Source organism: Cygnus atratus, chromosome 2 (genome assembly GCF_013377495.2).
Source record: "Cygnus atratus isolate AKBS03 ecotype Queensland, Australia chromosome 2, CAtr_DNAZoo_HiC_assembly, whole genome shotgun sequence".
Lineage (NCBI taxonomy): Eukaryota > Metazoa > Chordata > Aves > Anseriformes > Anatidae > Cygnus > Cygnus atratus.
This window is the reverse complement of record NC_066363.1, coordinates 58,774,550-58,790,751: the sequence shown is the minus strand read 5'-3', so window position 1 is coordinate 58,790,751 and position 16,202 is coordinate 58,774,550. Positions and strand designations below refer to the sequence as shown.

Genomic DNA, 16,202 nt, shown 5'->3' with positions numbered 1-16,202 from the left:
TCCAAACATAGCATTAGCAACATCTACTGATGGTGATGAAGAGAAGTACAGCACCACACAATTTATTCTGTTCAGGTGCGTACAGAACTGGGTTCTTACAATCCAGTCAACTTTAACTGTTAAACCGGAGTAGGAAAGGGAAGCGGGGAGTGAAGATTTTCCTTCATGAGCTCTAGCCACATTTCCTTTCAAACTTCCTGCTTCAGGAGAATGTCTTCAGACACACAAACTAACAGCACTGGTAGGCTGGCCAAAAGAAAACAGAACAAAACAAAAAAACTAGTTTACATGAGCAAGGGGAGGATTCAGCCCCAAGCTGGGCAGAAGTACTCTGCAGTTGTCATGTGTCAAGCGTGCTCATTTTTGTGGGAGACAAGGGTTTAACACCTCTGTTATCCCTCCCTTCCCCCCTTCCTACCTTCTGGTCAGTATATCTAGGTGTAGCAACAGGGGTGCAGGATTTCTATTTGTCACACATGAGTCAGAGATCACCCTTAAAAACAGGCTCACCCCCTGTCAGCCCTCACACACAAGCTGATTCTACAAGGGCCTGGGGAGAGGCCTTCTCGCCTGACCTCTGGAGCTCCATGAAAGTGGAAAAGCTGAGCACAATGTGATACCTTAGGATGTGCAGTCGTCCTGCATATCCTTGCTAACACATCCTGCACATCCTTGCTTGCACATCCTTGCTAACAGATGACCACAGGGCAGGCCAGAATGTGGCCCTCACTACGCTGCCAAAGACAGCCCAGGAACAGCTGTGCTCGGAAAGGCTCCATGCCCACTGTGGCAATGGTTTATAGGGCACCCCTTGTTCCTACACCTCCTCCTTCTTCCATAGCAAAGAGTGAATGCCATGAAGAGCACATGGTTCCTGTCAGTGTGGATGCCTGGGTGACAAGGCGAAAGCTGCCTGAGCTAAATTTGCAGTGTCAGCTGGGCCATGGGGGTGTGAGGAGACAAAGGGAGAAGGTGAAAAGATTTAGCCCAGAACAGAGGGCCTTGTGTCTTAAAATGACTTTAGGACAAGACTTAGAGTGCAAGCCAGTGGGAGCAGAGAGAGTACACCTCAAAGCTGTTCCTTAACAGAGTTGGAGAGGAGACACTAGTTTCACAGCCAACGCTTTCATTACATTTATGCAGCTTTTGACAAAAATGTATATGCTGCTTAAATTGCATCAATCCCAGTGGCATTCATTGCTGTTGCAGTTAGTACATTGTGTATGACCTGCCTGAAAGTTCAGTCATAAATTGCCTGTTTTTAAAGGTGAGAAGGATTGGACCAAGATTAGCACATCGGTCCATTAAGTACTGCAGGCTTGACTGTTCTCCCTGATGCTGGGATAACTCTCTGTAGTCAGCAGATGTATAACAATATAAAATGGGTACAAGCAAAATCATAACTGAATCATAGAGCAAAATGTTCACCATGCACTTTCACAAGTTTTGTGTTTTCAATTAGAGTACATTTAATTAGCATCATTAAGATTTTTCATTGTTTAACCTGCGTATTGGTGCGTATCAAGTGCATTCACTGGCATCTTGTTACACATAAACTTCTTATGCTTTATGTGCTCCAAAGGCAACTTGCCAGTCACATTTAGCTTCTCAATTTTCATTTGTATCCAGTTGGAAGACTTGGCATTTGGCCATAGCACTGAAAATGGATTGGCACTACTTGCTTGGATGCAGAGCTAAGCATTTAAAATATTGGAGTTGGGGCAATTTCTTCCTGAACTGGTTGCCAAGTACTACAATTTGTGCCATGAGGAGGAAGCCACCATCTGCCCAGTAGAATGGCAATTGGAATTTGTGCATATCTTGTCCTCATATAGGGTGTGTTTGCACCAATTTTGTAGTGGTGCTTCTCTGTTGGCTTCCCTGAGGCCATATTCTGGAGGAACACACATGTGTGAGGGGTGGGTTCCCTTCAGTTTGCCCAAGTCCACATGCAGTTACCCAGAAAACAATGATTTACTGAAGACATTGCCAGACCTCATTGTTTGTCTTGTACCCTTATATCTAGGTGTTTTCCTACCTTCTATTGTATCTGCCTTCTTGACATGAATCCCTCCTCTAGATAGTGTATTTAGGACAGTGTCATTCTTCAAATTAAGTGCCTTAATTAAGTAACGGTGATAAATTTCCTCTTTACTTCTCCTTTTATCTATTTTTCAGATTATGTTATTTATTCAGTATATAGGATTCAACATTTATTTCTGGTCACGCAAGTTAGGCAGCCCTCCTTTAGGATGATATGGCCCTTCTTTGACCTGTGCTCTACCTAGGTATGAGGAACACATCATTACCTGACTCTTCAGCTGGCTGAAGTGTAAAGCTATAATTTTCATGCAAACTTTCTGTCCTTTAGTCAGTCAGCATCATGGGCCATTCTAAAAAAAAAACAACAAAAACAAGATCAGAATCATTCTTACCGACTGATGTGCTGCCGACTGCCAGTTTGCCCATTCTTTCCTTTTTTCCATTGTTGTAGGCCTCTGAAGTCTCTCGGAACAGAGGAGTTACTCTGTTGGCCAGACCAGGCAATAGTCTTGTAACAGCTATTCGAAACCAGCATCATCATGAGACATTACCTCTGGGTAAGCCAAGTTTCCCTTTTCTTTTCAAAGCAGTGCTCACAAAGACGCTTTTTAGATCTACTCATCAACCACATGCACTGCTTCACGTTGTCCTGTGCCTCAATTAGCAGTGCAGTCAGCGTGCCCCTACATAGTCACAGTGACGTCCAGAAGGCCCCCACAGTGCTAAATAAAGCCTCTGTATCACTTTTTTGCTTTTCCAGCTTACAATGACAAGATTGTTGCATTTCTACGCCAACCCAACATTTTTGAGATGCTGCAGGAGCGTCAGCCCAGCTTGGCCAGAAACCATGCACTCAGGTACTGCTTTGTTCCAGACTGCTGACGCCAAGTTCCAGAAATGATTTCTTGTAGTGTAAAAAGCAAATTCTGGTAACTGTAGTAAAAAAGATGAACTTAAGTCCTATGCAGACCTGTCAGTAAATGTTATTGAATAGCAAAACCTGTCTTCACCTACAGTTAATCACCTTGCTTTTCAGAAGATAGGATTAAAATAATGTTTTGATGGAATTGAGCAGCAAAACCCCAGTAACTTCAGCAGAGCCAGGATTTTACCTTGTGTTCGGATCTACACACATGCCATGGACGTAGTCACCCTAGATTTTATGACGAAATAGGAACGTTGTGAAGTAGATTATACTCCTGTCTTTATTCTCATGACTTAATGGTAGTCCTTTCCGAAGTAATTAAATTATAACTTTGTTTTTCTTATGCCCATTCCTTTTCTACTAGGTGTAAAAAAAAAAAAAAAAAAAAAAAAGACCATAACCAAAGCCAATATGATTTAAAATTTGTTCTAATTCCAAAGGTTAAATTAATTGTTTTGGCCTAGAACCTGAGTTGATGTTAGTCTCAGCAATGCCATTGTGCAACAGCTAAGAGTTTGGCCCAAGGGTTTAGTTTGCCCTGTGCAGTAAAAAGTGCAGCTGGGGGCTGGTAAAAAAGGGAAGGAGGAGCAACAGAAAAGCCTTCAAGATCCTGCAGTGCAGTTTCTGCAGATAGCCCTCTTGACTTGTTATTTACACATGAGGGCCAGACAAAGAGTTCTTTGGGTGTAAGGATTAGACTTGCTTCTGGAGAAATTAGTACATGCAAATAAAAAGAAGAGAAAATGAAAACTGCTGCCTGTATTCAAGATGTACATTTCTGTAACTGAGAAATTTTTATCTTCACCATCAAATTATTCCAGACTGTTTTTCTCCTCAGCTGTAATTTGAATTCTCATTTCTCAGAGAACAGATGATGCTTTTATCTCCTTTTGAGCAGAGAACAAAATTGACTAGCGATAGGGACTAGACAGTTTAGCCAGTGCGTAATGAGATTTGTAACAGGATATCGAGCCCTTTGCCTCCAGGTCATTGCTTTGATTATAGCTTAGGTTAGGATTAATCCCAAGCTACCATCTAATGCTCATATAGCAGACCTTAAGTAAACTCCTAGGAGACAAATGCCCATCTTTTACAGGGCTTAAATCTGCAAAACTTTACAGCCCCAGCCAGCAAGGTTCTAAAGTACATCCTTGACTTGAGGTAGAACCCTTTGACTTGATAATACAATAAATATTCTTGGATTCTGCGGTGCTTTAGAAACACACTTGCACATTGGGGTATATCTCTGTATTTTCCATGGTCCTAATCTGTTAATAGGATACTATCTTACGCTTCCTGTCCTTGTTAGCATTCACTTGAAGCAGCAAAATGTATGATTCTATACATGCACCATGTAACTTCTGTTATCAACCAATATCAAGTACATGTTAAAGTGCTATTTGCCAGCTAGAACTGGCAAGTAAGAGTAAAGAGAGTGGTATTACGTGAAATTCTGTTAACGAAAGGTGATATGTTAGTTGTAGCCTTAAACACGAAGTCTGTCAGTGACAGTAGCTATAATGCTATACATAAGCTTGGAAAACTAAGAATTATTCTGTTTTGTAACATATGGTATAATTTCTCTTGCTTTAAGATCAGGCAACTGAATGATATATTTAGATTATTTTTTACAACTTTGTTAGTGAGTTTAGAGAATGAACCAGGCAGTTAAGATGTCTGCTATTTTTGTAAAGAGAGAAACGGGAACTGGCAAAATACCAAGGAATAATTATTTTATATGTATCTCATGCCTTGATTATGGCATGTTTTCTTCCTTTTCTTTTTTCCTTTCTACACTTGTCAATAATATTTATCTTTCAGGGAGAAGATCCATTACATTCGGACAGAGGGTACACATGGGCTTGAAAAGTTGTCCTGTGATGCAGATTTAGTAATTCTGCTGAGGTAATCAATTTGTTCAAAAACATGATATTGTTACTTACAGTACCAGAGAAGTTGGCTGGCTCTTTCTTAGCATAATTGGAAAGATTTATTAAATCTTCTAGGCCATTTATAATTAGAATAGATTCATGGCTGGTGATCGTCACCCAAGATAATTCAGCCAACATATGTCGGTCAGTTCTTACTTCCTGGAAGGCAGCCTCCATCAGTGAAGTAAACTCCATCCCCTGCCAGCTCAATCAATATAGCTGTTACCATCAAGTAGCAGATAAAATGTTAATATGTTTCCTTTTAACGGCAAAAAAAATCTTATTTCCTTTATTCAAAAGGAAAAATAAAATATTTTCTTTTACAATACAAGTAAATAATATAACTGCTCATGAAATTGCTAGTTTTACCACAGTGGTGCAGCCCAGATATGCAGGGCTATGTCCCACTAATGAAACCTTGAGGTACAGTGAATGTTGTTTGGATAATGTAGATAAGGCTTTGCTTTTACTGGGACTTGGGAGCTTAGTCTTTAAGCCCTAACTGCTTTTGTTTAGCACAGTTAAGAACCTCTTTGTATTTTCCTGGGCTTACATGGAAAATGTTGCATTACCCAGCAGGTTTGGGTATGCTGCATAGCACTACCTAGTGCAAGAAGTTATTCCCATCAGCTTCACCTGAACGGTCACAGAGCTGAGGTATACATGACCAAATACATGACCAAAGAAAAACAACCTGTAAGACAGATGTGCGTGTCTTTGTTTCTCAGTTCTAAATTGTAGAAGTTGTCCACATTTACCACATAGTCTCAGATCATGACATTCTATCAGTAAATTGAGGCACCATCTTAGCATGAAATGTCTAATAAAATTTATTGTGTTCTTCTTTGTTGCTGGTGACCATGCTTCATTTGGGAAACCTGTGGTTTTACAAATCCAACAATTCAGAGATTTACCCAGACTTACAACTGCAGCAGACTTGCAATATACTGCATGTTTACATTCCCTCATGTGATGAATGTGAACCAAACTTCTTTATATCACTTTTTACATGCAGCCTTTTTGAAGAAGATATTATGTCCTACATACCACTGCAGGCCGCTTTCCATCCTGGTTACAGTTTCTCTCCTCGCTGCTCACCCTGCTCATCACCCCAAAATTCTCCAGGTAAGGGGATGGGGAGAATAATACAAAATCTTGCATTTGTGGTATTTCTCCTGATAAATAGGAAGGAACAGACTGAGGAAAAGGAACACACTGAGAGCCAGCATAACATACAAATTCCAATGCCCATTCCAAATCTGACCCAAGCTGCTTCTTTTCTGGATCAGTTGTCATTGCCGTTACATGTCTGCTGAAATGTTAACAGTATTTAGAACGGAGAGATCAAAAATTTCCCATATGGAGGAACGTATTTTACTGATTTTCATATGGTTGGGAAGGATTAGGGTAGGAAAAGAATAGCGTAGTCCAAGTGTAACTCTCACATGGAAGCACATTTATGTTATGTGACAGGAGCAAAGAGCAACTTCCAAATCAAAGGTTTATTGCAATATTTCCAGTACTCCTATAAAGTTAACTCACCTCCACTTTGTGCTCCAAATACTTCACCTCTTCCCAAGACCCATCTATTTTAAGACCTGAGGGGATCATCTTGGTCATCTAGTCTGACCTCCCGTATTGAGACCATTAACTTAGGTTTGAAAGGAAACATTTTTTCCAGAACGACATGCTGTCTGAGAAGGTTATTTCCAGCTGTGGTATGTCTCTGTAGTTATTGTTTATGCTATAGAAATTCAAGGAGCTAATGTCTCCCTTTTGCCAAGATATACAACCCCCACCGCAGTCTTGCTGCATAGCTGTGTCCAGTGGTCATTTTGAGAGAAATAGACAGAAATGTGATCTGAAGAAATCAATTTTTGGCTGAGATTTTAAAGCATTCATTTAAAATACCTGGTTTCAAACAAAATTAATGGACAAGAGATGTCCAAATCTGAGAGGTGGCTATGTAAAAATCGATTTATTTTTTTTTTAATGTGAAGAAGCTAAATGCTCAGCCTTTGTCTACAGAAGAACTGTTTTGTCAGAATGTCCAGTTGTCATTAATGAGCTTGAACAGCATTGTAAACACAGTTCCTCTCCTCTACATCAGGACAGATCATAAACAAGCCTCCTGCAAGACAAAATATAAGCATTTGGCAAGAGCATGGCTTACAGAACTGCACTGGTCTTTATGTGTTCTTGTGAAAAGACAAGAAGGGCAAATAATTTCTGGCAACATGCTGTCTGCTTGCTTATTTCTGCCACTGGTTCCATAGCCCATGAAAAAAACCATTCTCTTATGTCATGGGGCACAAAAAAATCTAACAAAAGAAAACAAGTGTCCTGAGGGATTCTCTTCACACAGCATGTAAATACTCCTTTCTGCTTTACCAGCAGAGACTATTACTAACATCTTTCCCTACTGGCAATCATGATACTTTGTGCTCCCACTAAATGTGGGGTGTTTTTTTTGCCTTCCTATGGAGGATTGTCTGCCAGATTTCTCATAAAAGAGCTTGTTTATATTGTCTTCTCTAATGAGAAAGGGAAATGGGATTTCATGGATCCATTCTTTGACCCTTTATGGCATGGCACTGCTTCATATAAAAGAACTAATCAGCCACTTTGAAAATGCAGATTTCAAAACAAAACAGGTCCCAAATTGCTGCAAATCTGCTGTATATGTGAATGTATATGTAGCATTTCTTGCTGACATAAATCCTTCTCAGTGCCACAAAGGGTTTTTGTGTTGATGGCTGGAAGTGTTTAATATACAGTTAGATTAACTCTGGGAAACCCGATTCCCAGCTTGACTGGGGTGCTAGGCTCCAGATAGAAGCACTGCTTTGAGCTCCAGAGGTTTAATCCTGCTAAGTAAGGGCATCTCCTATACTATGCAGAGGAGAGAGATCTCTTAAAAGTGCAAAAAGGAAAGAAAACCTAAATACCAATGAACATGAGTGGGAGTTACGCATGTCACTCTTTCTCATGCTTTTCTGATACTTGAATTTCCATTCAGACCAATGACAGTTAAAGGCTCAGGCAACACAAAGGCACACACAAGGACAGTTTAACAGTTCTCTTAGTGAAGAAGATATAGACACTGGAAGTCGTCAGAATCACTGAGTTGTAGGATCTTAAAACTCCATTAAAACCAGGTAGACCAAAATTAATACTGAGTGCACAAAATCCCTAAATATACCTGTAAAAAGTTCCTAAAGTGTTGTTAGTGAGTTGCGTCTGGAAACATCAGCTGCATGATTTGGAAGAATGTAAAGCCCTTATACCTCAGAATGCTGTTCATTTTCCCACCAGGACTGCAGCGAGCAAGTGCAAGAGCACCCTCTCCATACAGGAGGGACTTTGAAGCCAAGCTACGCAATTTCTATCGAAAACTTGAAGCCAAAGGATATGGGCAGGGTCCAGGTAAAATTAAGTGAGTATTATGACAAGTCAGTCAAATAGTCTAACGTGTTGCTGCATTGTCTTTCATCATTATCCATGAATGAAGACACTGATAGGAAGTGGGAAACACACCAGAGATTGTATTTCATGTGTGAACCATCAGGATCAGATAAGAGTGTATCCTTCAAAAGAGTGACCTTCAAGAAGATTTTGTGGAAGTTTTATTTCTTACAGATTCATACTCTCTTACCTACCTATTTAACAGGAATGTTGGTATTACTACCTATAATTCACTAGTAGGAAAATCATCCATACAGGCAAATGTCCATGGTAATTAACTAGACATTATTACCATCTACCTCATTGTAATAATATAGTAACTCCAAATCCTTTGTATCTATATATTAATATAACTTGGGACCAGAGTATGACCTTATAGAAGTTATCCCATCCCATGCAGTTTTAACTTTCAGTAGTTGGTTATGCTGTTAGCCCTGTTGGATTTGAACTAGCAATATTTCTGCCTGTCTTCACCTATTTTGGGGATCTCTGTCACTTGGTTGTGGACTTGGCTTCCCAGACAGCTTAGTAGTTGGCTTGCAACTCTGTACCTTCTTGTGCTTGATTGAGTCATCCTACTTGGCTAAAGGACTATAAGTTTCTTAGGTATTTCCTGGGCATCTGGTTGAATTTATGCATCACTTCGGCTTCTTACCAAATCACGTCTGTTGTGGGGAAAAAAAAACTGAAACCAAGCAATTTATTCCAGGCAAACGTCATCATCAAAATATTCTTACAGAGGTTGGGAGTCCTTGCTATTGGTTATGCCTTTCAGTGTCCTGCTAAGTGGGTTCAAGACATACATGAAGTACATTTCAGTATGTCTGTCTTAAAGCGTCTATGACATATGAACAAGAAAGATTTCTTAACACAGATGGTGTTTAAATGCACTATTCATTAAGTTGTTTTAGAGGCTGGCAGGGGAGTGAGAGGTGTGTTGTACAAGGAGAGGCTGATACTCCTTTTGTTTACCCTGCTGCAGAAGCAGTAATTCCATGCACATTCACTGGATTAAATCTGGGAAGTGTTTGAGGCCAATCCCAGAATGCTGTGACCTTATATACACAGGAAACTGACAGCCCCCTCCACTATCCAAATTTGAGTGTAGAGGTGTTAAAGAGAGCAGAGGGTGTTAGCAGTAGAGCAACACTTTGAACCTAATCACAGCTTTGTGAAGAAATTCATCTTTGAGGCATACAGGAAAGCTTAATGAAGCAACTCACTGAAAACCCGTACTGGTCAAGTAGCTGTGCACCAGCGGACACAACTTTATTTGACTTCTTCGAGACTGAGTCTCTCTTTACCAGCTCTTGTTTACCTTCAGGCTTACAGACTCACACCATACTGAATCACCAGATCTCTATTTCTGCCTCCCTTTGCAGGTTAATTATACGGCGTGACCACTTGCTGGAAGGCACCTTCAACCAGGTAATGGCATATTCACGCAAGGAGCTCCAGCGGAACAAACTCTACGTCACGTTTGTTGGCGAGGAAGGGTAGGGAACCACTAAATGCTCTCAGTTTTGAAGTAGCTGTTACATTGCAAAACACAGAGTTGACTAAGGCTGAGCCTCTTGTTACATATTGTTTTTACTTTAGTTCTCGTTTTACCTCTGAGCAAATGGTCTATCTTAATTAGCTCAAATGTTTGTTAAAATATCAAAATAGCAAAAATGCTTCACTTTCCTGCAGCATCTTCCATTTAGATGTCTCAAAGTGACAATTTAAGCAGTGAAATCTGATGTCACCTTGTCGCCTTGAATATTTTGACTAGATGGAAGGCAAAACTGGACTAAAAGCCCGTGGTTACAAACTGAAGCACTCTCATAACTATAATTAGAGACCAGGCCTTTACCCCTTTTGTTACTCTTCCTCTTCAAAATGAATCTGGTTTTGGTTCAAAAAAATTTTGCTTTGCATGCCATCTAATGATCATTTGTTGCCCATATGTGGACCTCTTGTTTCTGGCTGAAGTGAGAAGCATGAATGCTGTTAAAAGATTAGTCATAACTGTTTAATTCACCCAGTTGGAAGCTGAAAGCAATAGAAATCTCTTGAGAAGGCATGTTCTCAGGAGACTTTCTGCCAGCCCTACAAATTCCAGAACAATGTATGTATGATAAGCAAGCCACTGACTTTTTGTTTCTAAATCTAAACAGAACCTTTCAAAGCCATCCCATCTCACCCCAAGAGCTACACTGTAATCAAGGCTTAATCCATATCCTTTATAATGGAAAAAAGCATTGTGCGCGTTTCCAGTGTTCCATATAACAGAGGCTTGAAATCATATTTTCTAATAGTTTTGTATATAAGGTTTCATTTGAAAAACAAACAAAAAAAGACAAAAATATGAATAGGATTTCAGTTTCAAAGTTACTAAAACAGTAAGGCTCTGCGGCATCTCTTAGCATGTCCAGCAGCTGCTGACACTGTAAGCTCTGAGGTGGCATGTCAAATGAAGAATTCTGAAGAGCTGAGTTTATATGGAGACATGTTAGGTCCAGTGAAAATAAAAGTCACCAGTCTCTCTTTGAGTTACTCAGAGACCTCAGTATCAGGGGTTTTCTTAATTCTTACTTTTTATACTCCATGGATTTCAATATTATCTAACAGAGGTAGTCTTTTACAGCTGTTTTGCCGCTGGCTTGCAAGTAAATCATAAACATGCAGCATACCTCAGTTTGCATTTTTGGAATAGTATTCTAGTATTCTAACACTGTCCAAAGTCATAATGTTTTCCCCACATCTCTAATAACTTTTACTGTGTGTGGCACAGTATCCTCAGGAGAAATCATAAACCAATTTGATTTGCAAATTCATTCATTTTTCACTGATTCATTTACATCTGAAGATACACTCCCCCAGGGTTTCTGCCATTTAATGCTAGTGTAGGTTCTCCTGGAGGGACTCCAAGATAGCAACTCCCCACTGAATAGTTGATGCTGTATGGCCACATGATGTTGTATGGGCAGAGCTTCCTATGTGTTTCAAAGTTAAAATGACATTGAAAATCAACTATGAAGGCTTTATGATGAGTTAATGTTTTGCCCAGAAATGCAATATCTGGTCCCTCCTTGGAGGTTTTTGATTATAGGCAGGTGTTGTTTGCAGTTCTTTTCTCCAGCCATCGGCACTCTTAGACCAGTGTTTTAATGTCTATTGAACCAAATCTATAACGTGGTTAGCACTAGTGGTTCAAGTGGGCTTATTGCCATCTCCTTTTGCTGTTGTTGCTTTAGGCTCACCCACATGATCCTAGGGCCAAAGCTGCTGAAAGAGAACAGTACTGAATCTCCAGATAAAAAGCATTGAAGATGGGTCTGCCTGTCCTTTATCATCTTTCTAGTTGCATAAATCAATCATTCAAACTCTTGTGATTATGCTTCCGTAACTTTGAATGTATTAGAAAGCATACTGGCCCAGCTGCAATTTTCCACTTAGCTGGCATTTGTTAAGTTGAAGGAATAGTGCCCACCTCACAAACTGTTTCGGCACACATGATATATGGCTACAAACTTTTTGGTCATATTGCTGCATGTAGATTTATTTTATATTGAAAAGCCTACCTACCTACCATTATTAAAGGACAACCTGTTTTTAATAAATCCATCACAGCTGGGATTAATGCATTCGTGAAGCTTTTTTGTTTGTTTGTTTTTCAAGTTGAGATAATTGGAAACAAATTGATTTAAAATTTGACTTGGAAAAAAAAAGGGGGGAAAATGCTGATTTTCTACAGCACAAAATCATGCAACAACAAAGCACAACTTAAGGTGTACCACATGTATTTGAAACTATTAGGAAATTAGGAGAGCTTGGATGGAACAACTGAGGGATCCCCATTCCATCTTAAATGAGTTCATCTGAGACTTGGTCTTCCTCAGTATTGCCCTTATACTTTTACGCTATAAGAAAGCATCCTTGGGGCTAGATTATATCTTTGGTTACATCTCAAGTGTAGAGGAGTAAGAACGATTTCTGCTTCTGTCTGGGCTGTCTGATCTGTGAACCCAGGTGTTCATAGGCAGTTCAAACCCACTCACTAAAAAGTTAAAAAGTGATGGAAGAGTCTTTGCCATCTGCTAGCCTGCCAGCTAAGGCAAGGCTGAGCTCTGTACTTCCAATTTACTAAACCCTTGAAACAACAGACAAAAAAGTGAAGGAAACTACTTAAGGGATGTGTCGCGATTCTTCTCTGAACAACCAGTATGTTGGTGAAGTTTCAGCATCATGAGCTGTTCAGGGCTCATAATCAAGTTTTGGGAGAGGATATATACCATGTTAGAAACACTTGATTGCACAGTGGTAGGTGGTAGCAGCCAATGTACACAAGAAAAACAGGAAATTCACTCAAATGGGAACGAGACTCATTTTACCTTTTTTACTTTCTCCTTTCCAGGCTGGACTACAGTGGCCCCTCACGAGAATTCTTCTTCCTTCTGTCTCAGGAGCTCTTCAATCCCTATTATGGGCTGTTTGAGTATTCAGCCAATGACACTTACACTGTACAGATCAGCCCCATGTCTGCCTTTGTTGAAAATCACCTAGAATGGTAAGGATATTGTACGCAGAATTCAATAATCCTTTTAGAGCAATGCAGAAATGGAAATGCAAAACATGAAAGCTGTCAGTTTAGACTAGGCTACATACCAGTACCATTGCTGCTGTCGGGAACTGGGAAGTAGATTGGGAGAAGGAAGAAAGGAGTAAGTGTAAATACAACAGCAAGCTCTGAAAAAGGAATTGTGATGAGGTACTGTTACTCAGATGTCCTAATCATATTACTTGGGACTTGATGTTTTCATGCTTCTATGTGAAGGTGAAAAGGATGGGGGAGGAAGATCTCTCCTTAATCCAGGCCTCCTCTCCTGGGCCCCTTTCTAAGAATAGCATGTGTAGTCGTTCAGTAATCAAGCAGCATTGTGCTTGAAAGCTATAGAGTGCTCTCCAGGAGCCACCCTGCTGCTCTATACCTACTACAGGCCTTAAACAAGGCCCAGTGAAAGCAATACACCTTTTCTACCCCACACTTTCCCTGCTTGTGTACGGCAAGGCCAGCAGAGCAAACAGGTTCTTCCCTTTACCACGTATGTGTGCAAACAGGCAAATTGGTTCTATATCAAAAATTCTGAATGCGTATTGTGATCTCTTCATTTTTCTATCAGCCTCCAGATCTCTCTGTCTCTGGGAGTTGTTTTCCCTTTGATATGTTCAGATGTGGTTCAGTGAAGCATGGGCTGCCAGCCCTGGGCGTTGCTTGATCCCTTGTGGTCTTTCATTGTGTCAGAGAAGTACTGACACATGGGTTTGTTCCTATGATGTTTTCCTTTGTCTAACCAATCTCACTGGCTCCTCTCAGAGATTCTTTTTTCTTTTTTTTTCTTTCTTTTTTTTTTTTAATGGAAGGCAGTTCAGGCCCCTTTTAAATTGCAAATAACGCACGTCCCACTGTTCTTGTAGACTGTTCCCACTTTGCTTCAGCTTACAGTGGGCAGGAGATCAAGAATAACCAAATGGTTGTAGCATCACTTCTACTAAAGCTGCAGTGGAAGACAAGATTTGTTGTGAGCTAGCAATGGTGTCTGAATTGTTTTAATATTATAATTTCCAGCAGTGGAGCATTATGCTAACAGTGTTCCTTGCATTAGAATGTTTCTCTGCTGTCATTAGCAAGAAGAGAGTGGCATAGTTCTTACAGCTCGTCTGTCTCCCACTGCAATCCTACTGATTAAACAGTGTAAAGTGGCTTCCCAGTTTTCTAGAAGAAATACAGTCTGTCCTTTGTTCAGTTTAACAGGCAGCATGGATAAACTTTTGATTTCAGAGGCTGTATTTGTGAGGATGCGTTCTGATTCCAGGGCACAAGACGGCTTATGCAGGTGCAAACCAAGGATCATTCTGCCCACACTGTGAGCAAGCTAGACTCAGGCCTGTTTCCCCAGAAGTGGTGTTACCATGTTATCCCAGCAGTATTTGAAATAGGTTCTGCCTCTTATCTGTTGTAAATAGTCTCCTTGTGAAAAGAGTTCAGCTGCAGTTTTCTTAACAGAAGTGATAAATTACACTGCAAAGAGCATATAGTTTGTTCTGTACCCCCATTTTGTTCTGCCCATTGAGAGATTTCGTCATGGAAGAGGCAGATTTTGAAGGTAATCTGGGCATATTAAAAAGTGAAAAGACACCTAATACGATTTTCGATAGCAGTTAGCACTTAACTCAGAAATCAGTAGCAGTTAGTTAGGATCACATCTCTCCAACTACATGCATCTATACAGGCTACTTGTACACTGAATATTATATGGGCTCTGAATATTTTTGGTTTGTTTTTTTAAGGAAAGAGAATGAAGTCTCTTGGCCTGTTGAGTGTAATAAAAGCTATGAACAAAAAGGTTTGTACATAAAGTAGAGTAAATAGGCTAAGACTGTAGAACCCAAGGAAAGATAAGCAATCCAGTAAGTGCTCAGTAATACTTCTTGATCCTGTTAAGGAAACAACTGGCCAAGATCAGCAGTTTGTAATTAACCCAATAGGTTTCATTATTGGCTTGTAGATGTGTAGACTTTCCAAGTTTTTTATGCTGTCTGTGTTGACTGATCTCAGCTATACATGCGTAACCCTAGAGGACTGTATTCAGAAATCTGGGCAGCCAGCTAAGATAGGATTCGAACAGAGCTTTTCAAAACTGAAAGAATAGGATTCTTCCATTAAAGCTTCGTAGGCTTTTCTAAGGACACTGTACTAACTTGCTTGTCATCATTTGTTCATGAGGAATGTTTTTTGTTTTTGTTTTGGTTTGGTTTTCCTGAAGTTCTCAGCCTTTCTCTAGCTTTGTTCTCCTCATAGTCAGTGCTAGAACTTCTATTTCTCATATTTACTTGTTGATTTGGTTCCAGCAGAGCCTTCTCCCTTTAACCTACAAGAAATGAAGATTATTTTCCTGTTCTGAAAACTGTTATAAGACATTAGTTAACATGCATGGATGAATTGGTTTTGAGAATCTCAAGGTCACAGATAATTAATATTCATAGTCTTTTTAAAACTTTAAGTTTGATGTCAGTCATAAAAACCACACAACCATAATTGTTTTATATTTGCAGATTTCTTGAACTGTATGCCTTTTGGGGCTTTGGGGCTTATCATTTTTGTTGAATTTACCCTTGACGTGTTTTTCTGTAGATTAGTTCTGCAAGACCTATCAAGACATGATATAGTAAGAAACAGGGCTAGCAGAAAAAATCTCCTCAAAATTATTTTACATTTTCACTTTTTAAGGGAACAGTGGTGAGTTTGAGATAGAACATGTTTAACAAAATGCAAAGATGTGAAGAACTGGCAGAATTGAGAAATACACTGCTCTTTTTCCCCTGGCCTAAAAGTTATAGTTCTGCCCCTGTTAATGGCTTATTTCATGCCTTGCTCTTTGTGCAAACAACATTCAGAGTCCAAAATGAGCACATCAAAGCATAGAGTAGTTGTATGTGTGCCAAGTAAAAAAGACGTAATGACTGGAAAATATTTCTCATTTATGGAGAAACTGAGATTTAACACCTTTCCTGCAAGCTTCCATTGAATAAGACTTTTTCCTGCAGTTAACATATGTGCATGCAGAACATACAAAATACAAGATATCACACTTTTTCGAACTTCATAAAAATGATTTTAAATCCTCTTGTATCTGAAATGGCACAGTTGAATCTTTCTAGACCTATGAAGTTTGATCTTACACATTTTTATCTGCATGCTGCAGGATGTACCTGAAGTTCATGGTCAACAGGGTTGCTTTTAATCCATGCTGGTAATGAGCCATTCTGTCTGATCTGGGTAACATGTCTAGTTC

General features: G+C 39.8%; 1 protein-coding gene across 12 annotated transcripts in view; it reads left to right on the top strand.

Annotated features, from left to right (window-relative positions):
* HECW1 (HECT, C2 and WW domain containing E3 ubiquitin protein ligase 1) overlaps nucleotides 1–16,202 on the top strand; it is a 267,774-nt gene that overhangs the window by 214,877 nt on the left and 36,695 nt on the right. For all 12 annotated transcript variants that reach the window (XM_035552522.2, XM_035552524.2, XM_035552514.2 and 9 more), the window contains 7 exons: nucleotides 2,495–2,600; nucleotides 2,804–2,900; nucleotides 4,790–4,873; nucleotides 5,915–6,024; nucleotides 8,215–8,335; nucleotides 9,747–9,860; nucleotides 12,764–12,916. In XM_035552522.2, the coding sequence (XP_035408415.1) occupies nucleotides 2,495–2,600; nucleotides 2,804–2,900; nucleotides 4,790–4,873; nucleotides 5,915–6,024; nucleotides 8,215–8,335; nucleotides 9,747–9,860; nucleotides 12,764–12,916 (785 nt within the window). The remainder of the gene's footprint in view (nucleotides 1–2,494; nucleotides 2,601–2,803; nucleotides 2,901–4,789; nucleotides 4,874–5,914; nucleotides 6,025–8,214; nucleotides 8,336–9,746; nucleotides 9,861–12,763; nucleotides 12,917–16,202) is intronic.